At 39.0% G+C, this 17,009-nt stretch overlaps 1 protein-coding gene across 2 annotated transcripts in view; it reads right to left on the reverse strand.

Annotated features, from left to right (window-relative positions):
- Nucleotides 1-17,009, reverse strand: part of LOC120769784 (developmental protein eyes absent-like) — a 94,997-nt gene that overhangs the window by 66,590 nt on the left and 11,398 nt on the right. The window contains exon 1 of one of the 2 annotated variants that reach the window (XM_040096970.1): nt 8,147-9,351. The exons of the other annotated variant lie outside the window; for it this stretch is intronic. Within the exon in view, the coding sequence (XP_039952904.1) occupies nt 8,147-8,200 (54 nt within the window). The 5' untranslated portion in view covers nt 8,201-9,351. Of the gene's footprint in view, nt 1-8,146; nt 9,352-17,009 lie in introns of those variants that run through there. 2 annotated transcript variants of the gene reach the window in all.

Raw genomic sequence — 17,009 nt, forward strand, 5'->3', positions numbered from 1 at the left:
TAAGCAAAGCAAAGTATGAAAATAAACGAAGCCAAAAAGGCGATCCTTTGGCGGGCCGAAAAGCACGCGAGTGGTATATGAGCGCGCAGCTCAAATTTTACACATACGTACAAACATATATGTGTGAATATGTGCATGTAAAGACAGATTCTGCGTGCTTATTGTTGGATTTTTGTGCTGAAGTTGCCGCGCGCTGTCGGTTGTTGCTCATTTCTGCTGGTTTTCAAATGCCTCATGCGGGCTCTACACCGCTGTGGCTGCTGTGACCCGCAGCGGCAGTGATTGCAAAGCACTCATACACATGCACAAGCAAATGCGTGTATGTGTGTGTGTGTGTGTGTTGATTTAAGGACATCAGCAAACGCATTAACTGCCACTTGAACAACAAACAAATCCAAGTGCTATGTATATGTATGTGGAACATTGAGGCCACTGGCGTATAGCCCAGCCTCTTCGCTGCCTCACGCATTACCCGCGTTTGTTGCACGGCGCTCTTGACTACCTCGCCAGTGGTGTTTACCAACACTCTTACAGCTGGCTCGCAATTATTTGCCGCGGTTCAAATGGAAAACCATTTTCCATTGCGAAAATCTGGAATCTGTCGGATTGCATTGCGCGCCCTGTTTTTGGTCCTTTTTGTGTCCTGCCATTGCCGGAGCAACTAACCACTGTTGTTGTTGCTGTACGTCTACTTTGTACATTTATTCGCTTACCAACAGCTATTGTTGTTACTTTCACTGGAATTGTGATTGTTGTTGTTGTTACTGTACTTGTTGTTGTACACGCCTTAACGACGCATCATTACACAGCGTAAAAAGCTGCAATCTCAAATTTCAATGAAATTATCATTGCTCACACACGAACACACACACACACACACACACACACCTAACATAAATTCAGAAAATTACACACAACATCTCTTAGCAATGCCAAACGCGAAATGAGCAAGGATTCAGTATTTCTGAAACAGGCAAGATTTAAACGTTGTACAGACAGATTTACAAAGAGATTTTAAATTAAAATAGTTAATTGTTGTTGATGCATTAGCAAGACTGAGCGCACTAAGCACAACACCATCACCCAGCTTGAGACCCAGCATTCATTATTGGATAATATTCGACCAATTAGACCACGTTCAGCACGCAGTGAAGAAAATATAGCAGCCGTAGCCGAGAGCGTACACGAAGACCGTGGAGAGTCGATTCGGCGCCGTTCGCAGCAACTCGGACTAACATATGGAGCATTTTACAACGAGATCTTAAGTTGAAAGCGTACAAAATACAGCTTGTGCAAAAACTCTCAACCTTCCCAAGCGACATCACTTCGCTCAAAAGTTCCCAAGAATCCAAGATCCGACATTTTCAAGCCAAATTTTGTTCAGCGATGAAGCCCATTTCTGGCTCATTGGATATGTAAACAAGCAAAATTGCCGCATTTGCGACGAAGAGCAACCTGAAGTGATTCAAGAGCTGACATCTAATTCAGAAAAAACGGTTTCGTGAGGGTTGCGGGCCGGTGAAATCATCGGTTCATATTTCTTCAAAAATAATGCCGGTGAGAACGAACCGTCAATGGCGACCGTTAACGCGCCGTGATAACCGACTATTTAATGCCTTAAATTGAAGCTCGTGATCTTGGCGACATTTAGTTTCAACAAGACGGCGCCACTTCACACACATCGCACCAATCAATGGATTTATTGAGAGAATACTTCAGGGAGCAGATAATTTTATGTTTTGGGCCGGTCGATTAGCCGCCAAAATCGTGTAATATCCACCGTTAGACTTTTCCTTGTGGAGAATCAAGAACAAATTCGCTGAAAAGAGTTGCGTTAGTTTTTCGTCATATTCGCGTGGTTGGAACCAATTCAGCCATAAGCTCTTAGGAAGCAGAACACTCTGTCAAAGGAAATTGATATATAGACTAGATAAATGTCAAGACTTATTCGAGACGATCTCGACACGGAAGCCTACCGTCGATCAGGTGGTCATCTTCTTACAAGGCACTACATAGAAGCAAATTAAGCTCAACACAGCGGGGCAAACGGCTTTTTTAGTGACACACGGCTGTGGTTTAAAGCAATATTTCTTATTTCATAGCTGCAGATAATTGGCCATAAGGAAACCCAAATTTGAGTCTATTGGATACAATTTATGATCAGAGAAGAAAAACTAAGCCTGTCGTATATACCACTCGCCCTTCCCTCTATGGGCTCTTGAAAAGTTCCCAGAAAATCTGACGTTTTCCAGCGATATTTTGTTCAGCGATGAGGACCATTTCTGGCTCTATGGGTATGTAAACACACAAAATTGCCACAGTTGGGACGAAGAGCAACCCCAAAAGATGAAAGAGCAGCCTGACGGCCCGACTTCATAACAGTAACTACTAACTGTGGTATTTGCTTGATACCGTCGACAAGAAAGGGTATACAAATATATTAAATACACGGTTGTGACAGGTTTCTACCGACACATAGATCTGAGGTGCGGAAAAATCAAATTTTGCAAATAAAATTTAAGAAACCTGAACCTAAGACCACACTTAGCAAAAAAGTCCAAACAATAAAACGCGATAACAAATTCTATATACAAAATATATGAACACGCCGGTAACTATTTAGTTAGACATTGTTAGGTGCAGTCAAAGAAGCCATCAGCGTCACCAAAGCGTGCACAAACGCCAACAACAACAATTTCAACAATACCACCAACTCACCAAGCGCAACATCAACATGACGAACCATGAGCACCATCACAGAAAAAATCGCCATCAAAGAGACGGAGAACAAAACAGAAGCATTAACGACAACGTCAGCAGCAGTAACGCCATCGTTGTCAACCGTTTTCATTGTTCAAACCGAAATGGTTTGTTGATATATTTTTCTTGAAATTATTTTACGCTCTTGAAGAAGCTCAGATTTCCAAGCTGAAAGCAGCGCGTTGAACAAGCGCACCGCCAAGCCAGCCACTGGCGAAAGACAGGAGCCAACGAGCGGAGCGAGGCAAGCAACGCACCAAACTGACAAAGAATTTTCGCTTTGAACAAATGCACACAAAACGGTGCATCAAGCGGTGAACAAATAACAACAAAAGGGTAATGGTGGCGACGGTGGATGGGGCTGTTGGAGCTGGGGCTTGAGCATAAGGGTGTAGTTTTTAGTTGATGTTTGAGGTGGAGTGGCGGTATATACAATTGCGAATGTATGTGTGTGTGTGTGACAAAGCGTTGCATAAATGGAAATTTCACTTGAGTAAAATGACTTTTAATGGCTAACGAAACAAAAACAATGGCATTAGAAGTACAAATAAACAAAATAAATAAAACGTTGAAAGCAACACCTGTATTTGTACAGTTGCATGCGCATTGGTGGATGGTTGGGTGGATGATTGCAGATAATGTGGAGTGAACGTGGGGTTGAGGAATGTAAAGAGTTGATTGTCACAAGGGAATACATAGAAATGTTTAAGCGCTTAAATTTGTAGTAATACAGGAAGAGCTATCGACTCTTGGCAATGACAATGGGAAGATACAAGGGCTTTTAGGTTTAGCATGAGGCCTACTGATTGTAATTCCTCCATTGTCACATTCTTCATTATTTATAAAATTTTGTGAAGAAGTGCCGCATAATGGAAGAGTATGAGGTAACGATAATTATGTAAGGAAGTAAGCCGAGTTTCTCTATGAAACCAGGGGTCGGTGTGGACCTATATAAATATAATATCAGTAATACACTGTAAACAACAAATTCCCAAATTAGGTAGAAGTGAAGTATTTTTTCATATAAAAGTTTTCGTGGACATGATCAAAATTGACCCGGACTGACAAATTATTATCATATCACCTTTCAAATAGTATGCAAACGCTTAATTCAATTTTCCGTACTTTCAACTAATTTTAGTTTCTTCCGGATTCATTAAAAAGTTTGCATGTGCCTGATCGAAATTGACCCGGACTTACAACAATTTATATCATCTTCAAAATAATATGCCAACGCTTAATTAAATTTTCCGCACTTTCAGCGAGTTTTAATTTTTTCCGGATTCATAAAAAAGTTTTAATGTACCCGATCAAAATTGACCCGGACTGAAAAATCTTTTATATTACCTTCAAAATAGTATGCCATCGTTTAATTCAATTTTTCAAGTTGTCAGCGAATTTTAATTTTTTCGGATTCGGCTCATTTTTGGAGCTAGATTGTTGAACAATTTCAACGTGGTATTCATAAAAGCACCTCTCCCCTTATCAATCACTAGTTATGTTGCGTTTGAGGAATGTAGAGTCCTCAGCTAGGTTGGGAAGCATCTCTTTTTTCATATCTACTGGAAGTCGTTTCTGCAAAAGATTTAGGTTTTTTGGTACGAGTTCAGCAATGGCACATTTCATACCCATTTCATACCCGAAACATTAAGCAAAATGTGTTCAGTTGAACCAACAGCCGAATTACGAGTATAAGTGATGTTGAGTTTCGGGAGCCATGATTCCATTGGAAACACAATATCCATCATACCTAAAAGTTTTCCTGGAATTATACAGAGTGTTGGATCTTTCTGACCATATATGATATAGGTGAGAGACCATATGTCGCAGTGCATAACCTGAATTGTTTTCTATTTATGTATCTAACAGAAAATTTCAAGAAAACTTATTAAAAAATCTTTCAAATGGTAAAAATCGCCACAAAACTTTCGAGTCGTAAACAAACAGCTGACAAATACGCTCCAATGGACTTTAGGACCAGTACGGCTCAATTTTGATCAAATGGTAAACTTCCACATAAGAATTGATGAAATCGATATTGAGTTGATAACCGAAAAGTTATCTAATAATTTCACAACTCTAACGGCTTAGTAACTGTGAATAAGACAAAAGATAAGGATTAACGTTTGAAAATATAGCGAATTAAGCTAATGTCTCTCCGAAATTATTATTTACAAAATATCTTCCAGGAAAAGTCTTGATATCAAAAAAATTCAAAATCTAGAAGACTCTGTAGATTGTACCGCCATTCAATACAAATTATTTTAATATTATACAATAATCGCCTGTATTTGCCCAGTCAATCAAGAATAAATTCAAAGTAATCGAATATTTTACAACTTCCACCTTAAGTGAGCAGAATATTTGCACATACAGGCGCTCAATACCATTTACTTGTAAAAAAATGTAAAAAAAGAAAGAATCAGTAGCGCACTATTAAGACTTCTTCATCAGATAAAAAATGACTGTCAATCAAAAATCAGAACGAAATCAGAAATAATCCAATGTCTACGCCTCAATCCATAATAAGAACAACAGCAAAACAAAACAACAAAACAATAAAAAACAGCAACAGCAACAACAGATCAACACAAAGTAAAGCACATCGCTTCTTCAAGGATAACATTAGCAAAGAAAACAAACACAAAACACAACGAAGAAAAGGAATTGTGGAAAATAAAGAAACCTGCCACGATCACTCGCTTTGTGGTTTTATATATAAATTTCTGGTCAAATGATTTCCAAGCATATAGCACAAATACAACGAATTACCTCAAAAGGTACAAAAGGATCAACAACTCACTGAAAAAGGACAAAAAGACCACAAGCAAGAACACATTTGGCATATAAAAAACACAAAAAATTATAACATTCAAACGAGGTATTAAGTATTTACTACGAAAACTCATTTGGCTTCTGTTGAAATTGAAATCCTGACACAAACACACACACAAGAAGGATCTACAGAATCTTAGGGATTATAGGATCAGCTGCCCTTTCTCCTGCCCGGCACGCTGGCAAATGCAAACAAACAAACAAACAGCCTTCTACTACTTAAAACTGACTAACTGCTTACCCCAAAAGGACAATCTCTGCTTAGAGCTCGGCACACAGTAGCCGTAAGTGCAACAGTTTGCTGAAATAATTACGTCAAACGTGATTCTTTATGGTCTAGTAACCTTTCCAAAAAAAAGCATTAACATTCCAACACTTTGGCAGTGCGGATTGGAGAATTTCTCCGATTAATGCACAGATAAGGCACAGTAGCAAAGAGAAGGTCAAAATTTAATTGAGCCATCAATTTTTTGCTGAAGTTCTCATTATAAAACGAAGGGTTTCGTCCAAAAAGTAGGTGGTCCCATATTTGGAAATTTGTTGTATAATTATAAAACATTGCAGGTTATATATTTTTAGTCATCAGTTGCTGATTTATACCTTGGTAATTAGCTAAGTCAATCATGATTTGACCATTTTCTAGAAAACACATAGTTCCGAGCTGGAGTCTATCCACTGTAGTCCTTAAAAATTTGCATATGGTTAGAGATTTTTATACTAAAGAATATGGTTCAAAATATACTTATTTTAAGGTTAACTGACCACCAACTACTTATAAGTCTTCAGGTAGTGACTTATGTATATGTCATACCACTAATGGTATCTGCCGAAGTTCCAGTCCAGAAGGAGTAGAAATCAAATAAGTCGAGAATTTTATAACGTTTCAACGAAAGTTGGATTGCATATCTAAAATTATAAGATCTGGGAAGACAAATTTAATTATCTTAACAAAATTAATTATCCTGTTTCTGATGGAACACAATTTCCCAACTATTGCCTTCTTCAGTCGATTGTTTGGTCACCATTTGCCCCGACTCCCTTGATGTTGTCGTAAGTGACCTATTTTTCATCGCCAGTCCGCTTCAGAAATATATAGATTTTGTTGCGAATCGTAGATGGAAATTCAGTTCAAGGGATTATTTTTTTAACTCATGCGACAGCCATACATCGAGCTTTTTTTATATCCAAGTCACGAAATCACAAAACTCTTCGATAAATTGTTTTGGTACGAGATCTTATCTTTCTACTTCCATATAGCGTTTCTCGATCGAATTAAGACAACGCGAGATACAGATTAAAAAGTCATCTATTGGAAAAATAATGGATTACTATTTTCAGACCTTTTAACTAGGGAATGTTTGTGCTGCTGCCACAAGAATGATAGGCGTTTAATTTCTATTTCCATCACCTAAGTGGGACATCGGAAAGTGTGAACTCCCAAGTGTTTAGGCCATTAATTGGCAAACGCGGGAAAATTAAGGAGGAAGTATTGAGATGTTTCCACCTCGTCTTCGACCAAACAGCTTCAGTAAGATTCTCAACCTTACAACGTAGTCGTCGATGGGCCAATGCTAACGCCACCACTAGAGAAAGGCTAGCAAGAGATCAAAGAGCTCACTGATTCTGGGTCTAAAAGATCTTCCCTCAGCGCCGTTTGACACAATTTTTGGGTCTGACTTCTGCATGTTAAATTTCTCCAGCACCAAAAATAAGAGGAACAATTTTGTTTGTTGAAAGTTCCACAGCCGGTTCTACGTTACCGGAATTGACCTGAATTTTATCCGGCCAAGGGCTGTTTATTCGGTGATCTAACCGCTTTTGGATCGTTAAGTTTTAGCTTAAGGTTGTCATCACTGGAGCAACGCTTTGTAACAGGGTAGTTCCGTATCCACCTGACTCGAGCTGGCATCGAGTCCAACCCGGGCCCGGAGGATTTTTTCTGCAGCGTCTGCGCTAAAAAGCTCCATCCTAGGTTAGGTTAGGTGCATACTTGGTGCGTACTTGGAGTCAAACCACCACCCATTGCTAACGAAGAACTCGTGTGAAAGCGTGAATCGAGAGTGACCCTTCTGGCGCTTCGTTCTGTATACTGTAGCAAGGTAAACTCCTACTTATCCAGAATTGACCCCGACATGTCTAATATATGTTCTGCGTGCAATAAGCCACCTCTTTGCATGGCACACGAATCCCACTGACGCACCACTCCCTATGGTCCGACCCCGTCGAAACAGCACGTTTCCTGAGCCTATCGTTGGAAGATCTCGATTGCAACTTATCTGAATCTTACCACGGTAACGTGGAGTATATAACCGTTATAACCGTTATAAAATGAATTCGTTGTTCGTAGCAGTTAGTTATCCGAGTTTTATATATAAACTTACATAACCTAACTATTTTCAAAACTGATGATCAATACCTTAAAGTATTAGGTACTCAAGTATAACTCGATCGATACAGACTATTGCATTGCAGAACGAATTAATCGATATAAGCATATGTACTTATATCCATGTTAAAATTCAAAATTCCGTTAAATAGCATCTAAACTCACCTTGTAGTAATCCAGTGTTGAAAAATTTTGATAACACGGCACATTATACAACATATTTCAATGTTGCACAAACTACGGCTGCCAACACACAGCGCCAGTCAGATATATTGTTACGAACCGTTAAATTATAGCGCTACTTGCAGCAAATCAAAGAAATCCGCAATACGAAAAGCAAACATAAAAGCAAATTCTCAACATTTTTTCCACAAAAAAAAAACACGACGCGCATCAAAGCTGCCGACGGCAATACGATGACACAAGTAAATCACTTCGACACTTGACATTCACTCATTGACACTTGTAATAAATAAATGTCGCGATTTCGCGATTGCAATGCGCGAAGAGCAACACACACACATGCGCACATGTATGCAGATGAGGCGAAGAAAAGAAGGCGCAGCAGTCGCGCGTCCAGAAGCGACGACGACCGTGTCAATCCAGATGGTCAATAAAACTGCAGATGGGAAAGCGCGTGACGTTCTGCAGCCGCTGACGGCAATATCAGCAGGCGCTGCGGTCAGTGCGGACAGCTGCAACAATTGGGTGAGACTTGCAGATGATTGCTGTTGATTGTACTGGTTGTTGTTGTTATTGTGGCTGATTGTTTCGCTAATATACGCGCAAGTTAATGATCGTCACGACGCGCTAATGAGCAATTAATTTGCAGTAAATTTACAAAGTTTAAACATTTTATATTTTTTTCTTTTTTTCTGCGATGCAGTTGTTCTAGAATATTGTTGTTTTATTGTTATTTTAATTGCTGATACTCAACATTAATTAACAAGCTGCGAACGTCGCTAATTGGCACAGGCAGACAAGCGTATTAATTAGCGAGCGGTCAGTTGCAGTTGCATTTTATGTGTCAATAGGGAAATGTCAATTTGTTTGCGGCCAAATTTTAGTTTGTTGTTGTTGTTGATTTTGTCATTTATAGCTTGTAGCCTTTCACATTAAACGCAGTTAAGATAAAATGTTTGACATTTCACCGACGGCATGGCATACTCGGTGTGTTTATATGAAAGTATAAGCGCTTATATTAAAATACATACACATATACATATATAGCATATTATTTCTTTAAATTCTCTCGCATTGCGAACGTCACTTTTATTGTTTAATTAGCATGCCATATTTTTATAGTAACCTAAATGCACGCGTATTTACAAACATTTGCAAATTCCAATTGTCATTTTATGCGTTTTCAAACAAAGTTGCACTCGTACTGATTGGCCTGCTGCCGCGACTGCTCCGCGCAAGCTATGGTGGGCTGACAGCTGCCGGCGTTCGTGCTTACAGTTACAAATGCACACCCAACAAGGCGACTAAAATTCGTTTTTTTTTTGTTCAGCTTTTAGTGGTGGTAGTGACACAACAAAAATTGTTGTTGCTTTTTTATATAACGCATTTTTTTTGGTTTTATGTGTTGACGCACACCAATACACACCGCCCTTTTGAGCGCTTTTCTGACGCTTTCGTCACTGGTCGGCCCAACCAACCAGTTAGCCGACCTGCCATGCCAGCCAAAACGCTCACTCAATGCGCCTCTGGTGGCTTATGCATGTGTGCGCTTGTGTGTCTGTGTTAGTTTTCTCATATACCACCCGAACGAGGCGTATCCAAGCGACTGGGTTGCCGTCGGTGTTGACATCGGCAAGCTTCAAAACGATTTTAATTGCTTTTCTGCAGTTTGGTTTTAGTTGTATGTGGTTAGGTGTTCCTAGGTTTTTTGGAATATTCGGTCGTCGATAATGATTGTCGAGGGTTAGGACGACAATATTTAGATAATAATTTACTCGATTTACCGCATAGTTAGTATAAGAGGTTGCTTACACTCGTTTATATGGGTTAAAATGAGCCGGAAAGGAGATAAAAAGCCCAATATGGAAGACCAGGTTAAAAGGTTAGATTTGCTAAGGTTAAAATATTGATACAAAACGGATCTAACTTGAACAGCTGAGGTTGGTTCCTAAATACTCCAAAAAGGAACTTGATCGAAAAGACACTCAAGATCGACAAAGCAGTTTGAGCCAGCCATATTTTGTGAGGCAGCTAATATCCATTTCACCAGGTTCCCTTGATACTTTTATATCAAATAGAAGACAATATGGAAGTTCAGATATCAATTATTCAGGTTAAAATGAGCAGGAGAAGAGATAAAAGGGACAATATGGAAGATCAAGTTAGAAGGTTAGATTTGCTTAGGTCAAAAGATTGATACAAAACGGATCTAACTTTAATAGCTGGGAAAGCCGGTATATTATGGTTCCTAAATACTCCAAAAAGGAACTCGATCGAAAAGACTCTCAAAAATTGATAAAGCCAAGTTTGAGCCAGCCACAAATTTGGTGATGCGGCTAATATCAATTCCCTCTATTTTACCAGGTTCATTGAGGATATGATTGCCGAGCTGTTTCAACTACAGTTTTGCAAAAGTTTGACAATGGACTCACCTTCCTCTAAAACAAAAAATCCAAAACCGAATAGGCAAAATCTAAAAACTGGAAATCTTTTCCATTGACACTGTTCTTGGCAAACAGTATTGAACGGACACAATATCGAATTAGGAAAGGTTCTTATAAAATTTTATAACCGCTGGCAACTGATTTAACATTTATAGATACTTTTATTCCCATTCTCCCAAAAACACCAAAATGCACTCTACCAAGTAGAGGAAAACCTTGGACATAACCCTTATAATCCCCCGACTTATATAGTTTAGCTTCTTCACATCTTAACTATATGCGAAGTTCCTGATATGGCACCTCAAAGGGCTCATTATATTAAGAATCAATATTTTGAATTATAACCACCGATTGAGAGAAACGGTCTTACAGGCTGGAATGCATTGCCGCTACTGAAGTTCAGATTTTATTCATAATAACTTCCTTTGATTTCTTCTTCTTCATTGGCGTAGATATCGCTTAGCCAGGTTCTTCTCCACTTGGGCTTTCTAACGAAGTTTGAGATATTCCTCAGCGTCAACCGGCGGGTACTGCGTCGAATACTATCATATCCTGGGGTTTTAGACAAAATCATATCTAGCTCTAGCTTCAGTCGCATCTTAAGTTATATATACTGACTGGGTTCCAGGACACAAAGGTATTCCGGGAAACGAAACACCTGACGAGTTTGCCAAAAATGCCATAAGTCTGGCTACCGAACAACGGGAAACACTGGAAATACGGAAGTTACTAAAACGACATACGAGAAATTTCCGGAAACATTGCCAGACTGATCAGGGCGAAATGGAAAACCTAAAAGAATTGCAGGATCAACAAGATCCTTTGCAAGAACCCTGAAGGAAAACACCCATCCTTTTTATTCACATGGACTGCAGCACGGTTATTGGCCTACTGGCAGGTCTACTACGATGTACTTGCAGAAAAAAAAGAGAAGTAGGCATAAGAGAGACACTGGAACACCTTCTGTGCTTCTATCCAGCACTATTTAGAATTCGTCTGAAATATCTAAGACCTTCGCAGTTCAAGGGACTAAATAATGTATCAAAATTATATGTATGTCAACAATTAAAGTTCACAAAAAGTGTTGACGTCTTGTATGACGAATACTTTAGCTAGCTGAGCCTCCATATGGCATTAAAAGGGACTAAGGATAGATCTACTATATACGGCAAAGCGTGACAATCAGCCAATATAACCTAACCTAACCTAATTTAACCTAACCTAATCTAATTCTGTTACAATCCTTTTTCTTGCAAAGTGATTAAGAGTCTCTTTCATTCGAATTTCTCAATTAACTATTCCACTCATTGGAAAGGGGTACTACACTGGAGCTCTATATCCACCCAAAGAAGTCTTCTGATAATGATTTCGGAACCATATATCCAATATTTTACGCTATCAACAAGAAATCCATCAAAATGCTGAAAATGCGAGTGATCCATACACTACTTAAGCTTAACTGAGATCCTTCCACGAAGCGCATAACCTTCCAAGAAAACTAGAGAAGTTCTACTAAATTAAAACTCGCAAGAATTATGATATACAAGCAAAATACAGATATCTGGCCAAATTGTGGGTTCGATACACAGACTTATGTCGCATTATAGCCGCAAAATAGTTCACCTCATTAACCCGACACACTTGATTGGGCGCCAGCCAAAACCACTTTCTTGCTCTTTTTATTAACCTTGCGGCATTAAATTTAAGCGAGCATACAGAAAAAACCCTGAGTTATCCAAAAATTAAATCACAGCTTATAGACAGTTCAACAACTGCTGGTCTTTAAAGTTGTTATTTAAACCCGTAAACCCGTAAATATGAATACCAACAACAAGCATAAGCACACCACACAATGACGACACTGTGGCGCTCCGCCAAAATCAGTCAATTGTGCAAAATTTAATTGATCAAAAACAACAAAAGCAAATATTGCAAAAAAATGCCTAAAATGTGGAGAAACATGGTATCAGCATGTTATTAAAACGGGGATTAAATCGAGTAGACAAGCAAATATACAAGTGGAACATGCTGCTCCAACAAATATTGGCAAAAAATGTCATAACGTACCACCTGAATCTCGCTTTAATATTGTTTTCGCCCTTGTGCCTGTCGCCAATAATGCGCTCGGCCCTGTCTGCAGCTTGAGCAACGGTCGGATAAATACGGTTATCCAACAGTCTGACCGTCCAGCCGCTTGTAGGCGACCTTGTTAGCAGACGAACACTTTAAATTGGCCTGGAAGTAATATTGCTTTCTTTCGAACTCTCTCAGTTTACTTTCTTGTTTGGTCGAGTGTTGGATTTTTTACCCCGAATATTGTTAAATCAGGCAAAAGAATTCAATGAATTGCAAAGTTGATTTTGTAATTTTTTTTCAGTTGAGATTCGTTGAATCGAGGAGGAGAGGGAGAATTTTCAGAATATGTGATGAGTTTTGAAGAGCAGTTCATGATAGGAGGTAAACTATTAAAATTTTAATAAAGCTACACTGTAAAAAATTTCGTAATGAAACTAGAGGCCGCAGCAGAAAGTCAATGAAAGAGATCTGAAAGCCAATTTTATGAACCATCAATCTCTGACCTATGCGGTCTATCCTTAATGTAACGTGTATGGATTTGGTTAACACCTGGGTTGGTAGCCGTGGTATTCTGTCATCTTAGTATATACAGGTGACACTCTACAAAAATGGCTAGTGGGTTAAAGGCAAGACTGCCTTCGTTTCGTAAAAACTTTGGCAGGCTTCAGAGTACATTCTTCTCTCGTCATCATTAATTGGGTGAGATAGATGCAAGGAGACGACTCCTTATTTATATTAAAGCGGCAGAGGTCACAGGAGGAGGAGGCTTCGCTCGGCAATTAACTAAGGCTCTATTGAACTCAGGGTATTTGACCGCAGCAGAGAAGACGCAGCCATCTTCTGTGATGGGTGGAAGCGGGTAGCGGCGGCTATATTTGCAGTCTCAGATGTAAAAACGCCGAATGGCACCATGACCTTCAAAATATGATTAGGTATACTGAGGAACGACCAGCATCCCGTTACAAAGAAGCTCTCTCAAGAGTGGAGACATTTGGAAAGGAACTAGACCAGAGGCGGTGGTTAAAGTGAATGTACCACTAGCTCTCGAGCTCGTGTCTGGTTCCCAGCTGATGGCCGGAGCTGATGGCTCACTAGACGATTCGAAGCTAATGTTTTACTTCTATTATATACATATACTTGTTATTTCGTAGTAAATTAATATAGAGTTTTCGTTATATTACTTGCAATTTTTCCCAGTGTAGCCTTTGGTAAATATTTGCGTAGCCATTTTGCATTTTCGCTTGACGAGTCAACATGAAAATAAGCGAAGTTCTCCACCTACGTAAACGAAACTCCCGAAATCAGCCGCACTGCCAAAGCAATGAAGCCAAAAACAAAAAAAAAAAAAACACAGACATACAACCCCCAGCGGCTTGGCAGGAACCATGGCAATGGCTGGACAATGCGTCGGCGCATAAGCGAATCCACTCAATTGCCAATGCAACCTGTCTCCTTTTGAGTGCAAAACGGATGTGAGCGAAATTGACGAGATACATACAGAAATACAAACTTATGGCATAAGCAGAGTGCTCTGGTGTGCAAATATGTATGTATGTATGTACATATGTATGTGTAGGAATGTATGTTGTAGGTGGGCCAATAGCGGTTTGGCACGCTGAAGGATGTGCGTTATTTTTTGCATTCGATTGCGCAAAAACACTCCCCGCTGCTGCCCTGCCACTGCCATCAACGCTTCTAACACGCTGTTGAGTTGTTGATTTTGAAGCAATTGACTTTAATTGCATTAAATTAGATTACAAAATATACAAAATACAAGATTAGCAAACCAATAAATACACTTTGCACAGGATCAAATTTTCTTATTATAAAATGTGCACTACAAACATGCATTATACATATTTACTCGCTTGTTTATCACGAGCATTTGTACACATTAGTGTAGCTTGGACATGCTAGTGACCAACGAATAATGCATATATACTTATTGAAGATAACGGTAATGCCAACTTTGACGTGATTTTTTGTAGAATTTTAAATTTAAAAATCTTTTCTTTTCCAGAACTTGATTTTGATCGTTCAGTTTGTATGGCAGCTATATGTTATAGTAATCCGATTCGAATAATATTTTCAGATTTGGTATCATTGGCATTGAGGATAATTCATGCCAAGTTTAGTAAAGATATCTTATCAAATAAAAAAGTTTTCCATACAAGGACTTGATTTTTAACGTTCACTTTGTATGGCAGCTATATGCTATAGTAGTCCAATCTGAACAATTTGTTCTAAGATTATAGAGTTGTCTTGAATAATAATCTAAACCAAATTTGAATAAGAAATCTTGTCAAATATAAAACTTTTCATACAAGGACTTGTTTTTTAACGCTCACTTTGTATGGCAGCTATAGGCTATAGTGGACCGATATCGGCGCTGCCGGCAAATGTGCAGCTTCTTCGAGAGAAAAGAGCATATGCAAAGTTTTAGAGCGATATCTCAAAAACTGAGGCACTGGTTCACAAGTAAACGTAGGGACAGAGCGACATGTTAGCCAAGACGTTGACTCAGCTCGTCGTGTCCAGCACTTTCTTCTGGTTCTTATATACTTCGCTCTAAACCTAATATACAGTCTTCAGTGTATAATAAAGTGCTTAAAAATTAAATTAAAAATCATTTTTCGACCCACAAAGTGTAAACAAAGTTTTTCTCTAAAAATTGTCAAAAATATTTATCAGAAACATTTTTAATTTAATAATAAATAATTTAACGGAATTTTTTTCGAAAAGTAGACAAACAAATTTTTGTTATTTTCATAAAAACCACACTACATACTCACACCACAACAAAAACAAAATCCATACAGCATTACGTACGAGTCAAGTCTGCGCGCTCATATTGACTGACGGTTAATAGGATTACACACGTGCTCAGTCATTGCAACTGACCGTGTCTCGTAAGACAGCCAACCGCACAGGAAAGCCATAAGGCCGACGACCACACAGATCGGACAGTCTACTGCACACACGATCACCGATCGCCTTTGAGAATATATGCAGAGCAGCTGATACTGCAAATGTACAGCACAGCTGCAGCCTCCTGCACAGCAAAAGGTGGCAGCCGTGTTGGGGGAGCCGTGCCAACGGCATCGACGTCTGCTGCTTAAATCACGAGCGCAATCGCCGTCGGTTGGCGTTCATGCATAACGGCTTTGGAGCCGCACACAGCTTCTCTACTTTCCTGCTGCTTGTAAGCGGATGTCTAAACGAAAGCACTATGCACATACTTACTACACATATGGTATGTGTTGGGTGTGCAGAAAGCCCTTCCTACTTTTGCCACAAAGTCGCCTTTTACTTGTGTGCTTTCAGTCTACCAGTCAACTTGACCGATATACACACGTGTGAACATATGGCCGACGTGATCGTCAATTGGCTGTCTGGTGGCCAACAAAGTTCCACACATACACATATACTGTTATTTTTGTACTTGTACAGCACGTTTACTTGTTCCATTATGTTTTTGCTGCTGACGGATTTCCAAGTCATTAGACAAAATTACTTTTAGACCACCAACATGGCCGAGCAGCTTTTATGGGCAATCGGATGTACATATGAAGATATACATACATACATATATGTTACTTACATATGTGAGGGGCTTATTTTTTACATACAGCTGAAAGGTTTTTCGCTATGAGCACTTCAACTTACCATAGTATGCACATGTCCAAAATTTGAGACAAGTCTTTCTAGAAATAAATTGGTAAGGAACCAAAATTGTCAGAGCCAAACTTCAAGCAATACTTCACATATCAGTTCTTGAAGAAGCGCCAAGATAAAGTTCTGTATTTCTTGAGATCAGAAGGGCGTGCTGAATTATGAGCTTCTAAACCCAGGCAAAAATTTTATTGGGAAATGAAAATAACCTACAACAACTCAATTCATCAAATTGAAACGAACGATTGCCAAAAATGTCCGGAATTTTATAACTTAAGATGGGTTTAGTACATAGTGTTAGACCCAAAGGTAGACTTAGCACATTGATCATGAGTATGTGCCCAAAGTAACAAAACTCAATTTTGTATACAAAATTTTTATTTCGATAGGATGCTTATTGAATCCTGACTTTCCAATAGATTTAATGGAATGAATGAGAATATCATGAAGATATTGTGGGGTTTACTTTACAGACAATCATAGAATATTAAAGACAAGGCTCTTTAGATTGTAGAAACCTTGAGGCAGATTCTCAATCCATGAATTAAATGAAAATGAACAAACAAAAAGTGATAGGAATGGCCTCAAAAATCGCTGCGATATATGCGAGAGAAAGCAGAGGCTCTCAATATCGCTTAATGTGTGAGCGAGAC

This window comes from Bactrocera tryoni, chromosome 2 (assembly GCF_016617805.1).
Source record: "Bactrocera tryoni isolate S06 chromosome 2, CSIRO_BtryS06_freeze2, whole genome shotgun sequence".
Taxonomy (NCBI): domain Eukaryota; kingdom Metazoa; phylum Arthropoda; class Insecta; order Diptera; family Tephritidae; genus Bactrocera; species Bactrocera tryoni.